Source organism: Chrysemys picta, chromosome 16, assembly GCF_011386835.1.
Source record: "Chrysemys picta bellii isolate R12L10 chromosome 16, ASM1138683v2, whole genome shotgun sequence".
Lineage (NCBI taxonomy): Eukaryota > Metazoa > Chordata > Testudines > Emydidae > Chrysemys > Chrysemys picta.
The window spans coordinates 8,754,046-8,773,911 of NC_088806.1; the positions used below are offsets into that span (position 1 = coordinate 8,754,046).

General features: G+C 47.4%; 1 protein-coding gene, 1 long non-coding RNA gene and 1 other non-coding gene across 5 annotated transcripts in view; 1 reads left to right on the forward strand and 2 right to left on the reverse strand.

The window, feature by feature from the left end:
• LOC101943180 (zinc finger protein 135-like) overlaps window positions 1–12,372 on the forward strand; it is a 34,026-nt gene extending 21,654 nt beyond the window's left edge. For both annotated transcript variants that reach the window (XM_065569739.1, XM_065569738.1), the window contains exons 2-5: window positions 519–601; window positions 3,233–3,359; window positions 8,601–8,717; window positions 9,126–12,372. In XM_065569739.1, the coding sequence (XP_065425811.1) occupies window positions 519–601; window positions 3,233–3,359; window positions 8,601–8,717; window positions 9,126–10,285 (1,487 nt within the window). In that variant the 3' untranslated portion in view covers window positions 10,286–12,372. The remainder of the gene's footprint in view (window positions 1–518; window positions 602–3,232; window positions 3,360–8,600; window positions 8,718–9,125) is intronic.
• LOC101942992 (uncharacterized) lies at window positions 11,823–18,414 on the reverse strand. 2 transcript variants are annotated; one of them, XR_257284.4, is made up of 3 exons: window positions 18,047–18,414; window positions 14,777–14,931; window positions 11,823–12,752 (listed from the first exon to the last, which is right to left on the reverse strand). It is a non-coding gene; the product is annotated as an uncharacterized LOC101942992 (long non-coding RNA). The 2 variants fall into 2 exon arrangements; XR_006173480.2 differs by having other exon boundaries at window positions 14,777–14,951.
• TRNAC-ACA (transfer RNA cysteine (anticodon ACA)) lies at window positions 13,028–13,099 on the reverse strand. The gene has a single exon. It is a non-coding gene; the product is annotated as a tRNA-Cys (tRNA).
• Window positions 18,415–19,866: the final 1,452 nt, after the last annotated feature.

The following is a 19,866-nucleotide window of genomic DNA, read 5'->3' on the forward strand; positions in this document are numbered from 1 at the left end:
TTATTTTATTTTGCAACAGTGTTATACTGTTAACTTATGTATAGCTTGTTATCCACTGTGACGCCCAGATCCCTTTCCACAGTACTCCTTTCAAGGTAGTTGTTTCCCATTTTCTATCTGTGCAACTGCTTGTTCCTTCCTAAGTGGAATACTTTGCATTCGTCCTTATTGAATTTCATCCTATTTACATCAGACCATTTCTCCAGTTTGTCCAGATCATTTTGAATTTTAATCCTATCCTCTAAAGCACTTGCAGCTCCTACAAGCTTGGTATCCTCCGCAAACTTGATAAGTGTAACAGAGAGAATCTGTTATTGCGAGGGTTTCACCATGTGTCAGATGGTTATACCCTGGTGGGAGGGGGCTAGGCCTGTATTGGAATAAGGTCACTCTGTGCTTCACAGTGTGGCAGAACCTAGAATGTCCATTAGCAGGGAAAAATCCTGTGGGGAATTGGCTTGTGGAATGGACGAAAGCCCCATCTGAATTCTCTCACATTGCCCTTCTCGTCCTGTCAGGCTACAGAATAACATCCAGGTTTCAGTCCAGATCATCCCATTCTCCCAGGGGGAAGGAAATGGCTGCAATGGAGCTGGCTCAGGTAAGGGATTATCAGGGAGCTGGTGGTGGGTTCTGCTTGGAGGGAGAGGAGCAGTAAATGCATAGGAGGGTGGGAGCTGCTCGAGGTGGTGGGAGGCAGGAAATCTCTAGGGTGCGGAAAGGAAGGGGACAGGATGTGACAAACCTGCTGAGACTTGTGTAATCTAGGGTGTGATGGGTTGTCACCTGGGGGTGCAGTCTGGAGGACTTCTGTGAACTGCTGTGCCCTCTAACCCTCAAGCTTGGCTGGCCCTTCTCTCACTCCTTTGCTGGATATTCAGCCAGCCTCTCCAGGCCCTGTTATCAGCCAACACGAGAGCAGGTGGTGCCATACACTCAACTAAGCTACCTGAGTGCTTTACCTAAGCCACTCAAGGACAGATAGAAGACAACAGCCAATTTCCCAGCGATAAGTGGTAGCAAACAGATCAAAGCAGATTATTTAGCAAATAACCAAAAACTCAGACCAAGCCTAATATACTAGATGGATAGAATTTGAATTAGCAGTTTCTCAACCTGACTGATGATAGAAGCAGTCCACCAAATTTCCATATACAAGCTAGAAATCCCTTTACCCTGGGGCCAACACTTCCCCCAGTTCAGTCTTTGTTCCTCAGATGCTTCCAGGAGTTCTTTTGTCTGGGGAATGAGGCCAAGAGATGATGTCACACCCCACCTTATGTAGCTTTTCCACATGGCAGGAACCCTTTGTTCCAAACTCAGTTGCCAGTTCAATTTGTGGAAAAATAGAGGTACAAAATGGAGTTCAGTGTCATGTGGTCTGGTCACATGCCCTAGCATGCCATGCTGAGTCATAGTAGCCATGACTCCTAAGCTGGCTGGAACATTCACAGGAAGGCTAAGCTCTTCCACGGTCCATTGTCTTTGTTGATGAGCCATTAGCACTGTCTGGCTTCTTCACTGTTGTACCTGAAAGGCTCGTTATGGGTGTTACCCAGAGTAAGCACATTTGAAATACAGATACATAGTCAATATCCATAACTTCGGATACAAACATGATCCATGCACACAGGTAGGATTATAATCAGCAAACTATAACTTTTCCAATGATACTGTACATGACACATCTTGCACAAAATGCATCATAATTATGTCCTAATCATTTTATAATCATACCACTATGCCAAATATGGGGTGTAGTGTCAGATAGGGCCTAATTTCAAGGCACAGGATTTGGGAATGGAACTTCCCCTCTTTGTGGAACAGGAAATTGCCCTCCAGCCAAGGCTGGGAAAACTTCCCAGACTCCCAGTGCTGAAGCCTGAATCTACTGACACTTCATTAGTTACCACCACCCCCAATCTTTGTGGCAACGGCAAACTTTATCAGTGATAATTTTATATTCTCTTCCAGGTCATTGATAAGAATGTTAAATAGCACAGAGCCAAGAATCAATCCTTGTGGGAACCCCCTGGAAATAAATCAACTCGAACATGGTTCCCCATTTACAATCACAGTTTTTAATTTATTTAATATATGCTGTGTTTATTTTGTATCTTTCTAGTTTTCTAGTCAAAATGTTGTGCCGAACCAAGTCATATGCCTTACAGAAGTCTATGTGTTATTACATCAATACTATTAGCTCTGACGAAACTTTTTATCTCATCCAGTTAGTTTGATATACTCTATAGTCTCTGAACCTTTGTTAATTGGCTTACTAATTATATTACCCGCCTTTAATTCTTTATTAATTAAATCCATATTCACTGCTCCATTATCTTGCCCAGTATCGATGTCAGACTAACACTTGTAATTAGCCAGGTTTATCTCTTTTACGCTTTTTAAATATTGGCACAGCATTAGCTTTATTCCAGTCTTCTGGAATTTCTCCAGTGTTCCAAGTCCTAATTAAAATCAACATTAACAGTCCTCCACACTCCTCCACCAGGTCTTTCAAACTCTTGGATACAAGTTATCTAAATCTGCTGATTTAAACATGTCTAACTGTAATATTTTCTGTTTAATGTCCTTGTGAGTTATTGCTGGAATGGAAAGAGTGTCGTTGTCAACATTTTATAATATGACTATGACTGTTTTTCTCCAAATCCAGGAGAGAAATATTTATTGAACACTTTTATTTATTCTGCATTATTTTTGATAATTTTGCCATTTCCATCTAGTAATTTACCACTACCATTGTTAGGGATTAATTTTGTACTTAATATACTTTTTAAAAACTTCCTTCTTATTTTCATTAATTGGTCATTGATTTCTGATAGCTTTCCTTACCAATTTTCTACAATTCTGACGTTCTAACTTTTATTCTTTACTATTGACTTCCCCTTCCTTCAATATATTTTATTTGGAGTGTGTTGGAATTCCTACCTGGGAGCCACCAGTAGGGTCCAGAGACAGCCCCATCTCCTATATCGAGCTCTGGCTAGTAGGTATGTGATAAATGTGAAGACCCCGCCTCCGTCTGTCAGCTGGGAGAGACAAAGGTTCTCTCTTTCCACCCTCTGATGCCTCCTGGCTGCTCTAAGGAAGGTGAAGTGGGACTCTGTTAACATGTGCCTCCCGGAGCTTCCATTTACCTGGTGCTGCTGTTCCGTGAATAGTGGGGTTGTGAGTGGGGCAGCAGGTACTGAGTGTTGGACTCTTTCTCGTTCAGGGGCCGGTGACTTTCGAGGAGGTGGCTCTGTATTTCACCAGGGAAGAAGGAGCTCTGCTGGACCCCACTCAGAGAGCCCTGTACAGGGATGTCATGCAGGAGAACTATGAGACGGTGGTCTTTCTGGGTAAGGAGTCCTGTCCCCTTGGTTATTAGAAGCTGTCTCTAAAGAACCTGAGTAGTAATAACTTTATACCTTTATTCATAATACAAGTTTGGACATGTTTCCTTGCTCTCCTTTTTTTGCCTTATGTCCCACCCACTAGAATAATTTTTGGACATGTGCCTTTCTGGTGCCATCAGTCATTTTAAAATTGTATTTAATGTATCCTTATTGGCTACATTAATAACTACATTAATAACTGTAGCTTTCATGCCTTTTCCTCATTTTAACAGGAAAATATGCCATCTGTAGAATTCTAAATTGAGTAAATAGCTGTATGACTCATGCATGGGTTGTGTGACAGTCAGATGAGCTCTTCTTTTGATAGGAGAGCGTATAATGTTGCCATTCACGACCCCCACGGGTGAAGGGATAAGAGAGCCATGGGAGGGGAGGAGAAGCAGGGGCGTAGATAATTCTGGTGTGTGAGGACATGGGGAGGGTGTGTTCAGGATGAGAGCTAAGAAGCAGCAGGGAGGGATGAGGTAGAGATGAGGAGAGAATACAAGAAGCTGCCAAGGTACCGGGAGGTGGTGATAGCTGAGAGTAATGGGTAGAAGGGGAGGGGAGTGTGGAGGAAGGGCACCCAGAAAGTGGGCTGGGTGGGTCAGTGGGAGGGAGAAGAGGTTTGGGGATCTAGAGTTGTGGGGGATCCCAGACTTTAACCCCAAATCCCTACCCAACCCTTGTTGCTTTAAAGCCTACAATCCAGTTTTATTTCTGTTCAGTTTCACTTCATTATAAATTTTCCCCCAAATATTATTATTTTTACCCTTGACCTCCCTCTCCCACTCATTACCCCCCTACCCATCTCTATGCACAGCGACCCAGCCACTGATCCTGAGTCCCTTGCTGCATTCCTCTCTCCCATAGCAGGGCCCCTACCCAGGCACAAATGGCCACTTTGTTGATGATGTCACAGGGTGGTAGTATAGCCTGTACAATTTTTACACCTATAAGATTACGTATTCTGAAGCTTTTCACAACGGTCAGGCTTATCTCTATACGCCGATACAGTCTGTTCCCCAGTGTTCCTTTCCCAGCTCTGATGCCACAAAGCGTTTACTCTGTGTCCCCCTTCTCAGCTCTGATGCCGCCGAGGCTTGCCTGTATCCCTGTTCCCTTTTCCCATTTCCCACCCCTTTTAACAAACATTCAACATTGGTGAGGCCTCATCTGAAGTGTTGTGTCCAGTTTTGGGCCCCACACTACAAGAAGGATGTGGATAAATTGGAAAGCGTCCAGCGGAGGGCAACAAAAATGACTAGGGAACTGGAACACATGACTTATGAGGAGAGGTTGAGGGAACTGGGATTATTTAGTCTGCAGAAAAGAAGAGTAAGGGGGGATTTGATAGCTGGTTTTAACCACTTGAAGGGGGTTTCCAAAGAGGATGGATCTCTAGACTGTTCGCAGTGGTAGCAGATGACAGAACAAGGAGTAATGGACTCAAGTTGCAGTCGGGGAGGTTTAGGTTGGATATTAGGAAAAAACTTTTTCACTAAGAGGGTGGTAAAGCACTGGAATGGGTTACCTAGGGAGGGGGTGGAAGCTCCTTCCTTACAGGATTTTATGGTCAGGCTTGACAAAGCACTGGCTAGGATGATTTAGTTGGAGATTTTTCCTGCTTTGAGCAGTGGGTTGGACTAGATGACCTCCTGAGGTCTCTTCCAACCCTGACATTCTATGATTCATAGAATCTATGATTCTATCATTCCAATTTCTCTTCCCTTTCCTGTTTGACTCCATTTATATAGTAATATTCTCAGCTATACCTTAGCCAATCATTATGCTGAAATTTAACTAATCAATTCTAACATAGTGTAACATAATTCTCTAACTAATTATATCCGACTATCCTAATTAACTTACACCTAGCAAAATTAATTATACACCAGACAGAAACAATTAGAGAACCAAACTGATTAACAATGTAAAAGTGGTGGCCATAAAGATAAAATACAGAAATGAGTGTTTCACAACCATTGATAAGTGATTTCTTGCCAGACAGTATAGCCTGATTTGGGGTGTGTTAGTAATGTTGATTTAATTGATCCACTTAATGTATTTTTATTTATTTATTTTTTTAATTAATTGATAATTATTATTGATATTAATTAGCATGGGTTTAGGCTCGCAATTTGTTTGAGCAGAAGATAAAAGTTCGTCCTGAATCAGGCTTCACAGATGTTATAAAAGGACCTTCGGGGGTATGACAGGAAGCTCACACTTAGACAGATATAGTCATAAAGATCTTTTATTAAAATCAATGAAATAGTAAGCAGATGGTAAAACAGTTAGAATTACAGAGTTGCAATTGTACTACTGTTATTTAAGAGATACATATGATAATACAATATTATGTGCTGCAAACTTTGATTAATACTCTCACTCTGTTTTAATAACCTGGTGTTGAAAGATACAAGACCCCACCTCTGGCGGTTCTGGCTTCACACCTCTAGCAGAGGAAACTGATGCAAAGAGCTGTTAAAGCTGTTTACTCTCTAACTTAACTTAATAAACCTTAAACTGAAACAAAGCGTAGGGAAACCAAGCTTAGCCTAGTCCCCTTAAAACTTAAAGTTTGAAAAGAAACGAAGTGTGGCCTAGTAATAGTTAATAGCCGTCGTAGATGGGGAGCATTGATACATTTTTGAAGATGGAGACAATGAAGAGTAGATTGCCTCTAAAATGGCAAGATGAATCATCTTTTTATAGAGCATTGGTCAGAAATCCTTCCTCTTATGCCCAAATTTCATCCTTCCCCCACAGAAATGTTAGGGTACACTTACCTCATAGGCTAGTATGTTTGTGCATATGGATGACCGGTATGTACGCACTTGTGGTGTACTTGTTACGTCTGTGGGTACAACTTTGAAAAATCCCCTTTGCCATCCTGCATTGTGTATTGGGTTAGGTAAAGGTCTCTATACATCTGCATGGGTGTTTTATCTATTTGGGTCATCTTTACTTTTTTGGGTAAAGGGTCCCAATATAGATATTCTAACTTTGCCTTAGCTTAACATACAGGGTTTTAGCCTGTAGGTCTCTTGCATTACAGTCAAACTTATTTTTAATATAAATCTATAAACCTATTACATCAAATACTCAAATTTATAAGAAAAGATATATCTATGCAAATAAGCAGATTAAACCTGAGGGCTACAACAGGATGCTATCAGACTAAGTTTTCTTTAACTATCTTAAGATCTGTTTCTTTATCTGGTGGTGATGGGCGCTATACGGACAGGATCGTCTTCCTAACAGCCCAATAGCACCTTATTTCAGTGTGACTGGTTTGGGATGTGAGGACGTGACCGTTCGCTTCCCAGCTTATGGCTGCATGTAATAGGTCCTAGCCGGGGCTCGACCCTTCCGGGCAGGAGGGGAGCCACACCGACTCACTACTGTGGGAACAAGCAGTCAGTTAGTCCCGAAACTCCGGCTCTTTGGTGCAGAGTCGGAGCAACCACAGTTAAAGCTCAGGCCCTTGACTGCAGGGGCTGAGCGAGCAAATAGTTCAAAGCCCGGGCCCTGGATCAGGGCAGGGCAAACACAGTTAGGCTCAGGCCCTTGTTTGCAGGGGCTGAGCGAGCAAATAGTTCAAAGCCCAGGCCCTGGATCAGGGCGGGGCAAACACAGTTAGGCTCAGGCCCTTGTTTGCAGGGGCTGAGCGAGCAAATAGTTCAGAGCCCAGGCCCTGGATCAGGGCGGGGCAAACACAGTTAGGCTCAGGCCCTTGTTTGCAGGGGCTGAGCGAGCAAATAGTTCAGAGCCCAGGCCCTGGATCAGGGCGGGGCAAACACAGTTTAGCTCAGGCCCTTGTTTGCAGGGGCTGAGCGAGCAAATAGTTCAGAGCCCAGGCCCTGGATCAGGGCGGGGCAAACACAGTTTAGCTCAGGCCCTTGTTTGCAGGGGCTGAGCGGGCAGACAGTTCAGAGGCACAGGGTATGCCTAGGCTGCTGTAGCCGAGCGTTGGGTGAGGGGGAAGCCTGCCACCCGTGAGCGGAGGGTGGCAGGGGGGAACGCAGGCCCACCCACTCCACTGCGTTCCAGCCCGGAGCCCTAACAGCGGTTGCTGCCGCTGCTGGTCAGTGGGGTATCCAGACCGCAACACACTGACATAGGCTCACACTCAGTTGCAGCCGGACCGGGGTCGGCTACCCCCGGGCTACTTCCACGATCCCCCTCAAAGCCTACCTCGTTCATCGCGCCGGGCTCGGGCCAGTCCATCTGCATGGGCTCCTCTCTGCCAGGGCTCGGTGGCAGGTCCGGTAGCTCGGCCGGGAAGTCAGGCCAACGGTCCTCAGGCGGCTCCTCTGGGTAGCAGCAGGGGCGGAGGGGTTCGGGTGCAGTCTCACCCTCAGGGTTGGTGGGGTGGGGTTCCCAGGGATTCTCCCAGTGACGGTATCGGATGGGCTCCGGTGGCTCCTCCTCGTAGCGTGCCCTGGGTAACTCGGGCCAGCTAGGGTCCCGGCCTCGGCCTTCGGCAGTCTCCTGGCCGGGAGCTCCCGGCCACACGTCTACTCCCTGTGGTGGCTGGCCGCAGACTGAGCTCTGGCGGCCGGCCTTTATACTTCCTGTCCCGCCCCTTGACTTCCGGGGGGCGGGGACAGGCGGTGGTGGTCCCACCCACTCTGGGGTCTGCACGTGGGCTCCCTCTTCTGGGCAGGAGGGGAGCCACACCGACTCACTACACTGCCCTTGCTGCTTAGCCAAAGGCCTAAGAACAAGGCCTCAGACTCTCCTAGTGAGAGAAGGCCCAGACACAGGCAGACTGTGATTTTGATTCTTATCTAGTTACAGGGGTATAAAGACAAAGTGATAAAAATACACCTAAGTTCTTAAAGTATAGGCTTTATAGACAGGTCTGAATATCTCTATTCTAACAGTGGGTTCTACCCCTTCCCCCATTCTGTGTCTGTCTTGTCTATTTAGATTGTAAATTCTTCAGGGCATGGGCCGTCTACTATTCTCTGTTTGTACTTTGCCTAGCACAATGGCGACCCACTGTTAGTTGGTCCTTAGGCACTAAGGTAATGAATATGGTTTATAATAATAATAACTCTCCTGCCACTTTGAGCCAAGGAAGCTGGCCTTGGGATGTTACTGCTTAAAAATGAACTGGGGTTAAAACCATGGTATATTCTTTGTGACAAGTATCCCACAAATTCCACTGACCTCCCTTGTTTTCTTTGCCTGCAGTAGGGTTTCCAATTTCCAAACCTGATGTGATCTTGCAGCTGGAACGAGGGGTAGAGCCATGGGTCCCAGACCTCCAGGGCTCTGAGAAAGAAGTGCTCCTGAGAGCTGCCTCCACAGGTGAGGAATTGGTTAAACCAACTCAAAAACTGTTTGGGAATGCAGGAAACATTTGGAATGCCCTACTAAGACCCTGTGAGCTCTCCAAGTTCAGGATTGTTCCCTGCAGATGTGGAATCATGATGGCAGATGTCACTCATGACTTCCCTCGTATTCTGACTGACAACTGGCGGCAGGTCCCTCCCCGATCTCACATTCTCCTGAGTGTTCTGGTGAGATGTGGACCAAAACTGATCCCTTCCTCTCTCCTATGGGGAAGGGTGTGCGGAAAAGCAGCTCCTGATAGGTTTGATATCTCCCACACATATTTTGGTTTGTTCATCCGGTTTCCATTCCTCTCTCTGAGATTTCTTTTCTTTCTGGCGCAAGGAGTGACCTATGTCTGGATTCTCTTTGTCTCCCATTCAGGTGATGGGATGATGAGTGAGAATGAGGAGGGGAAACCCCAGCAGGAAGATGCTGAGCAAGTAGAATCACATGGAACGTTATCAGGAAGGTCCAAAGGGAATGTTTCCGGGTGTTGTGCACTCCCGGAAAAAGCAAAAGGCTGTGAGACTCAGCCGATGCCCGAGGAAAACTTCAGTAGCCACTCAGATCTTATAACACATGGCAGAATCAACTTGGAAGGGAGACGCTACACGTGCCATGGGTGCGGGAAAAGCTTCAGTTGTAGCTCTGCCCTTATCAGACATCAGAGAATCCACACTGGAGAGAAGCCCTACACGTGCTCTGAGTGTGGGAAAAGCTTCGGTCAGCACTCAACCCTCATCACACATCAGAGAATCCACACAGGAGAGACTCCCTACACGTGCTCTGAGTGCGGGAAAAGCTTCAGTGATCATTCAGCCCTCAACATACATCAGAGAATCCATACAGGAGAGAAGCCCTACACGTGCTCTGAGTGCAGGAAAAGCTTCATTGATAGTTCAAGCCTCATCTCACATCAGCGAATCCACACAGGAGAGACACCCTACACATGCCCTGAGTGTGGGAAAAGCTTTAATCACAGCTCTACCCTGAGCAAACATAGGAGAATCCACATGGGTGAGAAACCTTATGGATGCTCTGAGTGTGGGAAAAGGTTTAGTCAACGTTCAGACCTTATCATGCATCAGAGAATCCACACAGGAGAGAAGCCGTACATGTGTTCTGAGTGCGGGAAAAGCTTCGGGCAGCACTCAACTCTTATCACACATCAGAGAATCCACACAGGAGAGAAGCCCTACACGTGCTCTGAGTGCGGGAAAAGTTTTAGTCAGCACTCAACCCTTATCACACATCAGAGAATCCACACAAGAGAGATGCCCTACACGTGCTCTGAGTGCGGGAAAAGCTTCATTGATAGTTCAAGCCTCATCTCACATCAGCTAATCCACACAGGAGAGACACCCTACACATGCTCTGAGTGTGGGAAAAGCTTTAATCACAGCTCTACCCTGAGCAAACGTAGGAGAATCCACACAGGAGAGATGCCCTTCACATGCTCTGAATGTGGGAAAAATGTCAATGATCGCTCAAACCTTATCACGCATCAGAGAATCCACACAGGAGAGAAGCCTTACACATGATCTGAGTGTGGGAAAAGCTTTAGTCAGCACTCACAACTTATCTCACATTGTCGAATCCACGCAGGAGAGACACCCTTCACATGTGTGGGAAAAGCTTCAATTGGAGCTCTGACCTGATTATACATCAGAGAATCCACACTGGTGAGAAACCTTATGGATTCTCGGAGTGTGGGAAATGCCTCAAAAAGAGCTCACACCTGATTAGACTTCAGAAAATCCACATGAGAGAACTGTAACACATGCCTTGATTAGGGCTGGGCAAAGATTTTTTTTTTTTTTAAAAATCACATTTGCTAAATCCCACATAGTGATTTTTGCACCATCTTCACTGTGGTCTCTCAGGTCCACCAGATGAGTTGCCTGCTTCTGCCTTTTGCATCTCACCTTCTTTGGGGTCAGTCCTCTGATCTTTTCTGTCAACTGCTTTCCTTTTGAGTCACAGGAATGTGTGTCCCTCCAGCCAGGAATGTTCATCAGCGCCAGGTGGGAGAGAGGGGTTTGATTCCCAACAAGCTACACTGAGGCAAAAACTACCTGTGCCTTACGTCCACTAGGACTGTACATGGCGTTGGCTGCTCAAGTTAATGATCTTGGTGTAAAAAGACCATTATAGTTGTAGTGCAGATGCAGCCCAGGTGCAGTGGTTGGCATTAGCTTTCCCCGTGACCTGATCTAAACTTCATCACTTTTCCTAGTCTAAACTGTGATTAATGTGCATAAGTCTTGTCAAGTAATGTCAGGCTAAGCACCGTTAGGCCTCAACCTTCCGGAACTTGCAATAAGTGAATACAGTTGAATCCTGCAAGCATAAGCAAAATCTTTCTAGGAAGTTTTATAGACTAAAAAGGAAACTCTGTAAAGATAGATAGACTTGTGGTTACTATGGTCTGCATCCAAATACCTCTTTAAGCTACTCGAGCATTTTTGCATCTAGCAAATTGACCACAATTAGCCGCATAGAGAAAGAGATGAGCTAAGCACAGTTGCACAGTTCTTAAGTTCAAAACAACCGCAAATACCACACTGAAACATTTGTCCACCTTCCTTGGTTGACTTGTTTTAAAACACGGCCAGCAAATACCATATAAAAGGTTCAAAGATGCAAGTATGTGTGTATATGTGTTGACCTAAAAGAGATCACTCTTTGTCAGGCTCACATACACCCCCTGAACCAAAGGGGCTTGTGCTTCACCCACTATCTGTGCCTGGCCAGTGCAGGAAACGGTCAACTGAAGGTAATGTATCTTTGGAAGAATGCAGGGTAAGGTTTCGGAGTGAAAACGTCTGGTTGTACTCGAGCTAGTTAATCTTAAATCTGTATTAATATTATAGTTTAATTATATTAGTAAATTGTTTATGTTCTTTAAAAATAGTACACCGCTACCTCGATATAATGCCACCCAATATAACACGAATTCGGATATAATGCAGTAAAGCAGTGCTCCGGGGGGGCAGGGTTGCGCACTCCGGTGGATCAAAGCAAGTTCAATATAATGCGGTTTCACCTATAACACGGTAAGATTTTTTGGCTCCCGAGGAAAGCGTTATATTGAGGTAGAGATGTTTTAGTCAATAGTTAATCAATATATAATAACTGTATATATTTTGTGCCTAGCTGAAAGTGGGTACAGTGCTGGTGAAGCTAGTAGTTTATAAACCATAATAGCTTTACAAGTCGCTGTGCCTGTCTTCAGTATAAGTTACCATCAAGTTTATCATAAAAGTCAATACAAGTTTATAAATTGTTATATAAGGTTATAGGTAGGTTAAAGTTAGTAAAATATAGTTAATCTGTATTAGTATTGCATATAGAATTGTATTTAAGGGTGGTTACAGTACATGTGAAGTTGCTAGGCAATCAGTAATAGTAGCGTTGCATGTGCTTGTAACTATTTTCAATATTATTTAATTTTTATATGTGCACTTAAAGGAATAGGTAGTTAATGCATATTACTTGTACTTGTCTCCAGTATAACTTGCCATTTGTATTAATCCTCACTCAATGCTGGTCTTTAATTCTGTTTTTCTTATTCTGTCTGTGTTGCCTTTATACTCGTAAATCATTAAAAACCTTTCTTGAGGAATAATTAGTTGTTTAGTTTCTCTTTTGCGGACACTACTCAACCTCATTACATCTGTGTGCGGTGGTGGGAAGTAGCGATCACCTAGAGCCCCATTAGGGCCCTGACATGAGACCCCCGAGGGCTCTGACATGTGCCTCCTCCTTCCATTAATCTCCACAACCACATTCTAGACATGGACTTGGTGACCTTCCTGGGGATCTTGACAGCTTTAGCCAGCTTCTTGGTGGTTATTTTCCTGCTCACAGCCATTGTCTTCTTCTCATTCCTTGTCCTGGGGGCCCAGCTGCTGGTTGAATGTGAAGGAGCCAAGGTGCTGGTGACTTGCACCAAGTTGCCTTTTCTCATCAGACTCCTGAACTGCAACGGATGTGGTTCTTGTTGTTCTGCAAAACATAACCCATGGAGAAGAGGGAATCTGCAAATGTACATTCATATTATACCTTTGTTTAGTTGATGAAAACATAAACTAGACACTTGGAGGATTGGAACTGATTTCAGCTGATGGACTGGTTTGCTAGGTTTTTATGCATTTGGACAGTGAAATGTTGAGTGTTTACATTCATTTCAAGCATCCCCGTATAGTGGAGCTCCTGAACATAAGGGACAATGGAAAAGAAAATGTTTTCCTTTAAAAAAAAAAAAAAAAAAAAAGCTTATAAGAGGGCACTTGGGTTTGAACCAAGGACCACTTGATCTGTAGTTAAACACGCTACCACTGAGCTATATCCCCATGACAACAGTAGCATGAAATTGTGATCTCCAGGACTTTGAAGTACAGCCCCTGCTTCATTGAGCTCCTTTGCCATTCCCAGACCACAGTGGTTTTAAAAATGGGTTTGATTAAACTTCTTAAATGTGGTAAACACCACAGCTTGCACACCCACGTATAGCTTCTCCCACTGACATAGCTGCCACCTCTTAGGGAAGTGGATTAACTACACTGACAGGAAAACTCTCTCCCCTCAGCCTAGAGCAGTGGTTCTCAAACTGAGTCAGGACCCCAAAGTGAGTCATGACCCTGTTTTAATGGGGTCTCTAGGGCTGGCATTCGACTTGTTGGGGCCTGGAGCGGAAGCCAACATTCTGAGCCCCACCACCCAGGGCTGAATCCCTCAAGCTTTGGTTTAGCCCTCCCCCCACTGGGGCAGGGCTCAGGCTTTGGCCTCCTCCCCCGACCAGTGTGGAGGGGCTTGGTGCTTGGTCCCTCTTTCCAGAGCCATGTAGTAAGGTATTTAGCAGAAGGGGGTTGCAGTGAAATGAAGTTTGAGAAACCCTCGCATAGAGCATCTCCATTACTGAACTGCAGTAATGTAGACTCAATGTTTGAAATGTTGACTTGTCCTTAGCCTCTGAATAAGTCTAGACTTGGCTCCCTGTGGCACCGTGGGTGATCAGACACTGAAAGTACAGCCATAAAAACACCACACACCAGCCTTGCCTAGCTGGCAAGAATCAAACTTCCACAGAAAGACGCCCATGGTGTTCTAGCCCATCTCCCTAAGCAGTCAGCCATAACCACTTAGCACAGGGGCTTTTCTACACTATGGTTCTATTCTCACTGAATGGTCATTTCCAATTGTTTGCTCAGACCAGCTTCCACAGCACGCTCACTGCTGTGCAGCTCTGTAAGCGTGGCCATGGCTGAACAGCAAGAATTCCTGCCCATTTCCCTACTGGCTGGAGCATGATTAGAGTGTGTTTGTGGTTAATAATGTTGCTGTAGATCAGGGGTTCTCAAACTGGGGGTCGTGAGGTTATTAAATGGGGGGTCGCGAGTTGTTAACCTCTACCCCAACCCCCACTTTGCATCCAGCATTTATAATGGTGTTAAATATATAAAAAAGTGTTTTTAATTTATAAGGGGGGGGTCGCACTGAAAGGCTTGCTATGTGAAAGGGGTCACCAGTACAAAAGTTTGAGAGCCACTGTTGTAGATTGTTCATTCCCTGCCTTGGCAATTCAGACAGTCCCTTTTCCCAACATATCTCCAGCACATCAATAACAGGGGCAGCTTTTCTCTGGGGCACTAAGATTTTTCAGGGAGTTGGTGGCTCCTTTCTTTCCTCACCCTGGAGTAAACTCAGCTTTTATTCCATGGTTCATGTTTTATGGAATAACAACAGCAGCTTGAAGAAAGAGGAGAGCAAATATCTCACTGTCAGGGCTGAAGGTAGCCACGTCCCCTCTGTCTGACCATTGCCACTGCACGAGAGAAGGTTTCAATACAATTGAATGCCCTGGCTCAGACAAGAGACACAGGGAGGTTTTGCTGTTCATGGCTCTGTGCAAAGGAAATTGTGCCTCTGTATGAAACTGTGGAGGAAAACAAAATGCCCACACATTGTCGCAATGCCCTAAGGCATGAGGGTGAAAGAATCAGGCTGAGGAATGACTGAAATGGACTCACCTGGGATCGAAATGACATTTTTTTTCTGTCAAGAAGTGGGAAATGTGACATTAATTCAGATGCAGCATTGAGGCTTCTTTAGCTCCCTGTAAAAACTTGAACTTGATTTCCCAGAAGGGAGAAAGGGAAAGTCTGGAGCTGCCTTTAATCCCAGTCTGAAATACAAGGGAGGATTCTGGAATTGAAGGAATGGGGAAAAATGGAGAGGAAAGAAACAGAGAGAAAACACCTCTTTTCTCTTCCTCCCCTCCCGGCAAGAAATGTTATCAATGGGGAAACACCCCACCAGGACCGGCCTTAGGGAAAATGGCACCCTGGGCACAACTTGCAGTTTGGCACATCCCCATTGCCCCTGGCCCCTGTGGGCTCCCAACTCCCCCTTTCCCCCTAGTTCCTGCACTCCCAACCTTTGTGCCTCCTTCACCCCATCCCCTGCCCCCTCCTTTGCCCTAACCCCCACACTGTGTCCCCTTTGCTCTTAACTCCTGCACTCCCCTCCTGTGCTCCCAGCCACTGCCCTCCTCCTACACCTCCTTCACCCCAACCCCTGCGCCCCTCCTGCACCCACATGAGGACACTGACCTGTGTGCATGGAGCAGCTGGCATTGCTGCCTGCTCCCTGGAAAGCTGCTCCTCTGTGCACGCCTTGGGAGCTCTGGGGGGGCAGGGAGGAGCGACATCAGAGATCCCTGCATCCAGGTCACTTTCCTCACCCGGGCTGCATAAGGGCAGGGCAGAGAGCAGTAGCTTCTGATGCTTGCCTCACAGCACAGCACAGGTGGGGAAAGTGACCAGAATGCATAGAGCACTTAGTGTTGCTCCTCATTCTCTCTGAATCCTCTATGGAGCCATGGAGGAATGTTGGGGGGGGGGGGGAGCTGTATCTGTGTGTCATCACTTCCCCCTCTCCATGATGTTCCTCTGCTGGGAAGAAGCAGGGAGAAATCTGGGAACCACCCCAGCAGGGCCGGCTTTAGGAAGTGCGGGGCCCAATTCGAACAATTTCGACGGGGCCCCAGCAGGGATGACTAAAAAAAAAGCCACTTAAAAAGAACCCTTTCATTTCTTCCATGTATTATTTACTTTCCATGACTATATAAATAATAACAAAATTATATATTAGCTGATTTTCACTTTCATATTAGGAAAATAATTCATGTTTTGATAGTTGTACAACTGATTTTCTTCAATAATGTTTATTTTATTAAAATTTATAAAATATTTCCTTATTAATATAAAATTGTGCCCTCCTCCCCCCCGCCCCAGCGCCTCCCGGCCCACGGAAACAAACTCTGCTTCCCCAGCGCCGCCCCGCCGAAACAGCTGTGGGCCAAAAACGAAGAAAAGGAAGGTTTGGGGGTGGGGGGTAACATAGGATGACCAGATCACAGCAGTAAAATAGGACACGACCTCTCCCTGTTCGGCCCCACCATCATGCCCCTCTTCACCCCCTAGCTCCCCGATGGCTTTCTGTGTCCCTCCTAGTCAGTCCCCCACCCACCACTTGTCTCCTTTCACCTTCTCCCTCCCCCGCCAGAAACCCCCATGCCCGCCCCTAGAACCCCTGCTGGCTCACTGCTTGCCTCTTTGCCCACCTGCCGCTTGCCCACCCGCTCGCGGCTCGTCCCCCCCAAGTATAAAGCCTCATTCAAAGACCCAGGGGTCACTATATTACTGCACACAGCAGTCAATCAGTGCAGTTGAAGATAAATCTCTGCATTATGCATTTTTGTATAACTTTTATATGACTTTGTATTGAACCTTGGTAATGTTATAGCTGGCCCCTAAGGTAGTATAATTAAGGTAAAAGAAAAATGTCTTTTTGCTAGAAGTAGAATAAGTTCTTCCCCCACTTTGTAATCAATTGACCTGTTGAATGAATGAGGTGTGAATGAGGAAGACGTGGAAGGCAGGCACTTCCAGACAGCTGCAACCCTTGGAGAGGGGCTGGGAGTCAGCCAAGGAGAGCTTTGCCCAGGGCTGAGTGGGACAGAGTTTGGGTGCAGGCTCCGGGCTGGGGCATGGTGTGGGGTGCAGGATGGGTGGAGGGGTGCAGGCTCTGGGAGGGAGAGCGCAGGGGTGGGTGCAGGCTCTGGGACAGAGTTTGGGGGCCGGAGAGGGGGTGGTGGGTGCTGGGGGGGAGGGGACTGCCATCACATGTGGCTTCCTTCCTCCCCTGCTGCCCCTCACCATAGCCTCGGTGGGGGATGGGGCTGTCCCTTGCCCAGTGTTTGCAGGAGTGGTGGCTGGGGGGAAACCCAGTCAAACTCTGGTTTCACTCTTTCGTTGATGGGTCACTTTAACCTCTTACAAACCCATTCCTGCCTCTCTCACCCCCTTTTCTACTGGGCTTGTTTGATCTTTTCGGTGGAGCCAGATGAAAACCACAAACCCCAGAGAGAGCAACAGGCTGGAAGACTAGACTGTACCCACCACCCACCCAGTCTAGTCCATCCCAGAGCCCAGGACTGAGGGCAAATGTCCCCCCACTCCCGGGCCACCTGCTTTCACTCCTGGCCTCTCCCAGCACCACCAGCGATTCTGTGTGGCTGCATCGGGTGGGATTTCAACCGGACCCCACCCCCGCTAAATTCACCCCTGTTTTGCGACCACTCTGCACCAAGAGCACCTTCCTTCCCTGCCCTAGAGCTGCTGGATGGCTAGAAAGCTGAGCTGGGTGTTTGATCGATCCGGAATATTATTGTGCCCCCTCCAAAAAAAAACCTTAATGTCCACACAGCTTTGGGGGGGGGGATATTCCTCCCCCCCCAAAGCCGGTCTATTTTATTGTTGCAGGGCAAATGAAGGAGCCAGAGTTTAATGGAAATATTCAGCCCCTACAGTGGTCTTGCAGCAGGGGAAGCAGAGTTAATGGAAAGGGAACCAGTTTGGATAGGAGCCCCCCGTCCCTCTCCTTTGCAAACTAATTTGGGGAGGGGAATCAGATCACTCCGTGCCTCAGTTTCCCCTCTCTCGGGGGAGAAGGGAGAGATAAAAGTCTCAGCCTGCCGTGTTGCAGACCTTTCGCATTCTCCCCCCTTGATGTATTTGATTTCCTCCTCCAAACCTCCCTGTCTCTCTCTCTTTCACCTGGAATTCACAGCACTAAGTACTGGCTCGGGGCTTTCTTCCTGGGTTACATGATCCCGAGTTTACTTTTGAAACAGACACAGGCAGGCACAACTCACCCTAAAACAGCAACACCACCGGAAACCACAAAACCAACCCAATATTACACACCTAGGAGGAATCACAGGGTCAAACACTCACCACCGAAGCCCCAGCAGCTGCTAAGGTGAGTGAGGTCCACTGCCGAGATTCCTGTCTCCCACCGGACCCGAAGCCCCCTCGGTGTCTCCTCCAGGTGAGTGCCGGGGGGAGGGGAGGGGAAGGCTGCAAAGCACATGTGCCTTCTTCCCCCCTCCCCCCTCCTGACCTGCAACAGCCGCTGCTGCCTCTGCCTCAGCCCCCCCCCCCCCCCACCGGCCAGCGTCTCTCGTTGCCTAGCAGCAACAGCTGCTGCTTCCGGGAGAGTCAGGGAGCTTTGCTTCAGGCAGGGACACTGCCCGATCTGCGCGGGGCCCTCTTAGGGGCGGGGCCCAATTCAGGGGAATCGGTGGAATCGGCCTAAAGCCGGCCCTGCACCCCAGGCAGTAGTTTCTGACACTACACTGGCAGCATGCACTTTTGCACTGCCACATGGTGCTCCTTTGAGCACTGGGTGCCCTGGGCGGCTGCCAGGGTGGCCCACCCCTAAGACCGGCTCAGATCTCCACCATGAACAGCAGAGAACACAGAGATACTGGCCACACACTGAGCAATGATAGCATGGATGGCACGTAATGGAGGCTTGGGGAGGCTAAGCCTCCCCAAACCTTGTGTCATCAAGAGGGCAGTGGCAAGTTGCCGCATGGGCAGTGAGGCCCATGACTAGGGGCCCTGGCCAATTTAGGCCCCCTGGAAAAGTCTCCCCTATGTTGGCCTCAGGGCTGGAAGTGCTCTCACTCCCTGCTATGGCCCAGGGGCTGGAGCAGGGGCACAGAGCTCCTCTGGTCTCAGGGCCAGGGGTGAAACAGAGGTGACTAGTGGATGAGGCCATGGGTGGAAGGCATGGAAAGGTTGAAAGAGGGCAGGGCCGCAGGCAGAAGGGGATTCAGGGCCATGATTCCGGTGCCAGGGCTGCTGCCCTTGTTCTTCTTTTCCCTGGGCTTTGGCATCACTAGCCCCTGCTTAGCGAGTAGGGGTCAGTTTAGGGCAGTGGTCCCCAAAATGTGGGGCATGCCTCCTAGGGGGAACAGAGGAAGGTTCATGGGGGCACCTCAGGGCCCAAGCCAGCCCCCATGCAGGGCAGGGAGGAAGCAACCCTCAGCCCCACTCTTCCCCAGCTCTTCCCCAACCCCACCCTCAGCCTGGACCAGCCTTATCTCCCTTACCCCATCCACACCCCTCTCACCAGGAAGTAACAGCTCCACTCCAAGCCCCGGTTCTTGACTGTGGCTTTCAAGGGGCCGCAGACACAGATAAGAGGGCACAATGTGAAAAGTTTGGGGACCACTGGTTTAGGGTGACGTCCTCAATCGTTTCTATGCAGTCCAATAAAAGGTATTCCTCACCCACCTACCCCTCCATCAGGATGGACTAGGTATGTTCTGCTGTCTTTCACTCATACAGGAAGGATAATAACATTTCATTCCACTCAATGCTAAATTGATTTGTAACCCAACACCATTCAAAACTGGTCATTTTGGCAAAGCTACACTGGTCCCATCATGCTGCATACCTAGGCGGATTAGGTGTGTCTATGCGAACACGGTCTGTTCCTGAAGTCTTTCCAACAGCTCATCACTAGATGTGAGGGGGGAGCTCATTCAGCCCCTGCTTACGCTTAGTATTTAAAAACTCCAGATTGACCCTATCTCTGCTGGCCTTAGATTTCTCCTCCTGTCCGTTTCCTGACAGCTCAGATGAGGTGCCAAGTGGGTAAAGTGATGGCCTGCTAATCCATTGTGCTCTGCATGCATGTGTTTGAATCCTCATCAGCCACATTTAGTCTTTCCCCCTCCTTGACAAACAACTCTTTCCCCTTTAGT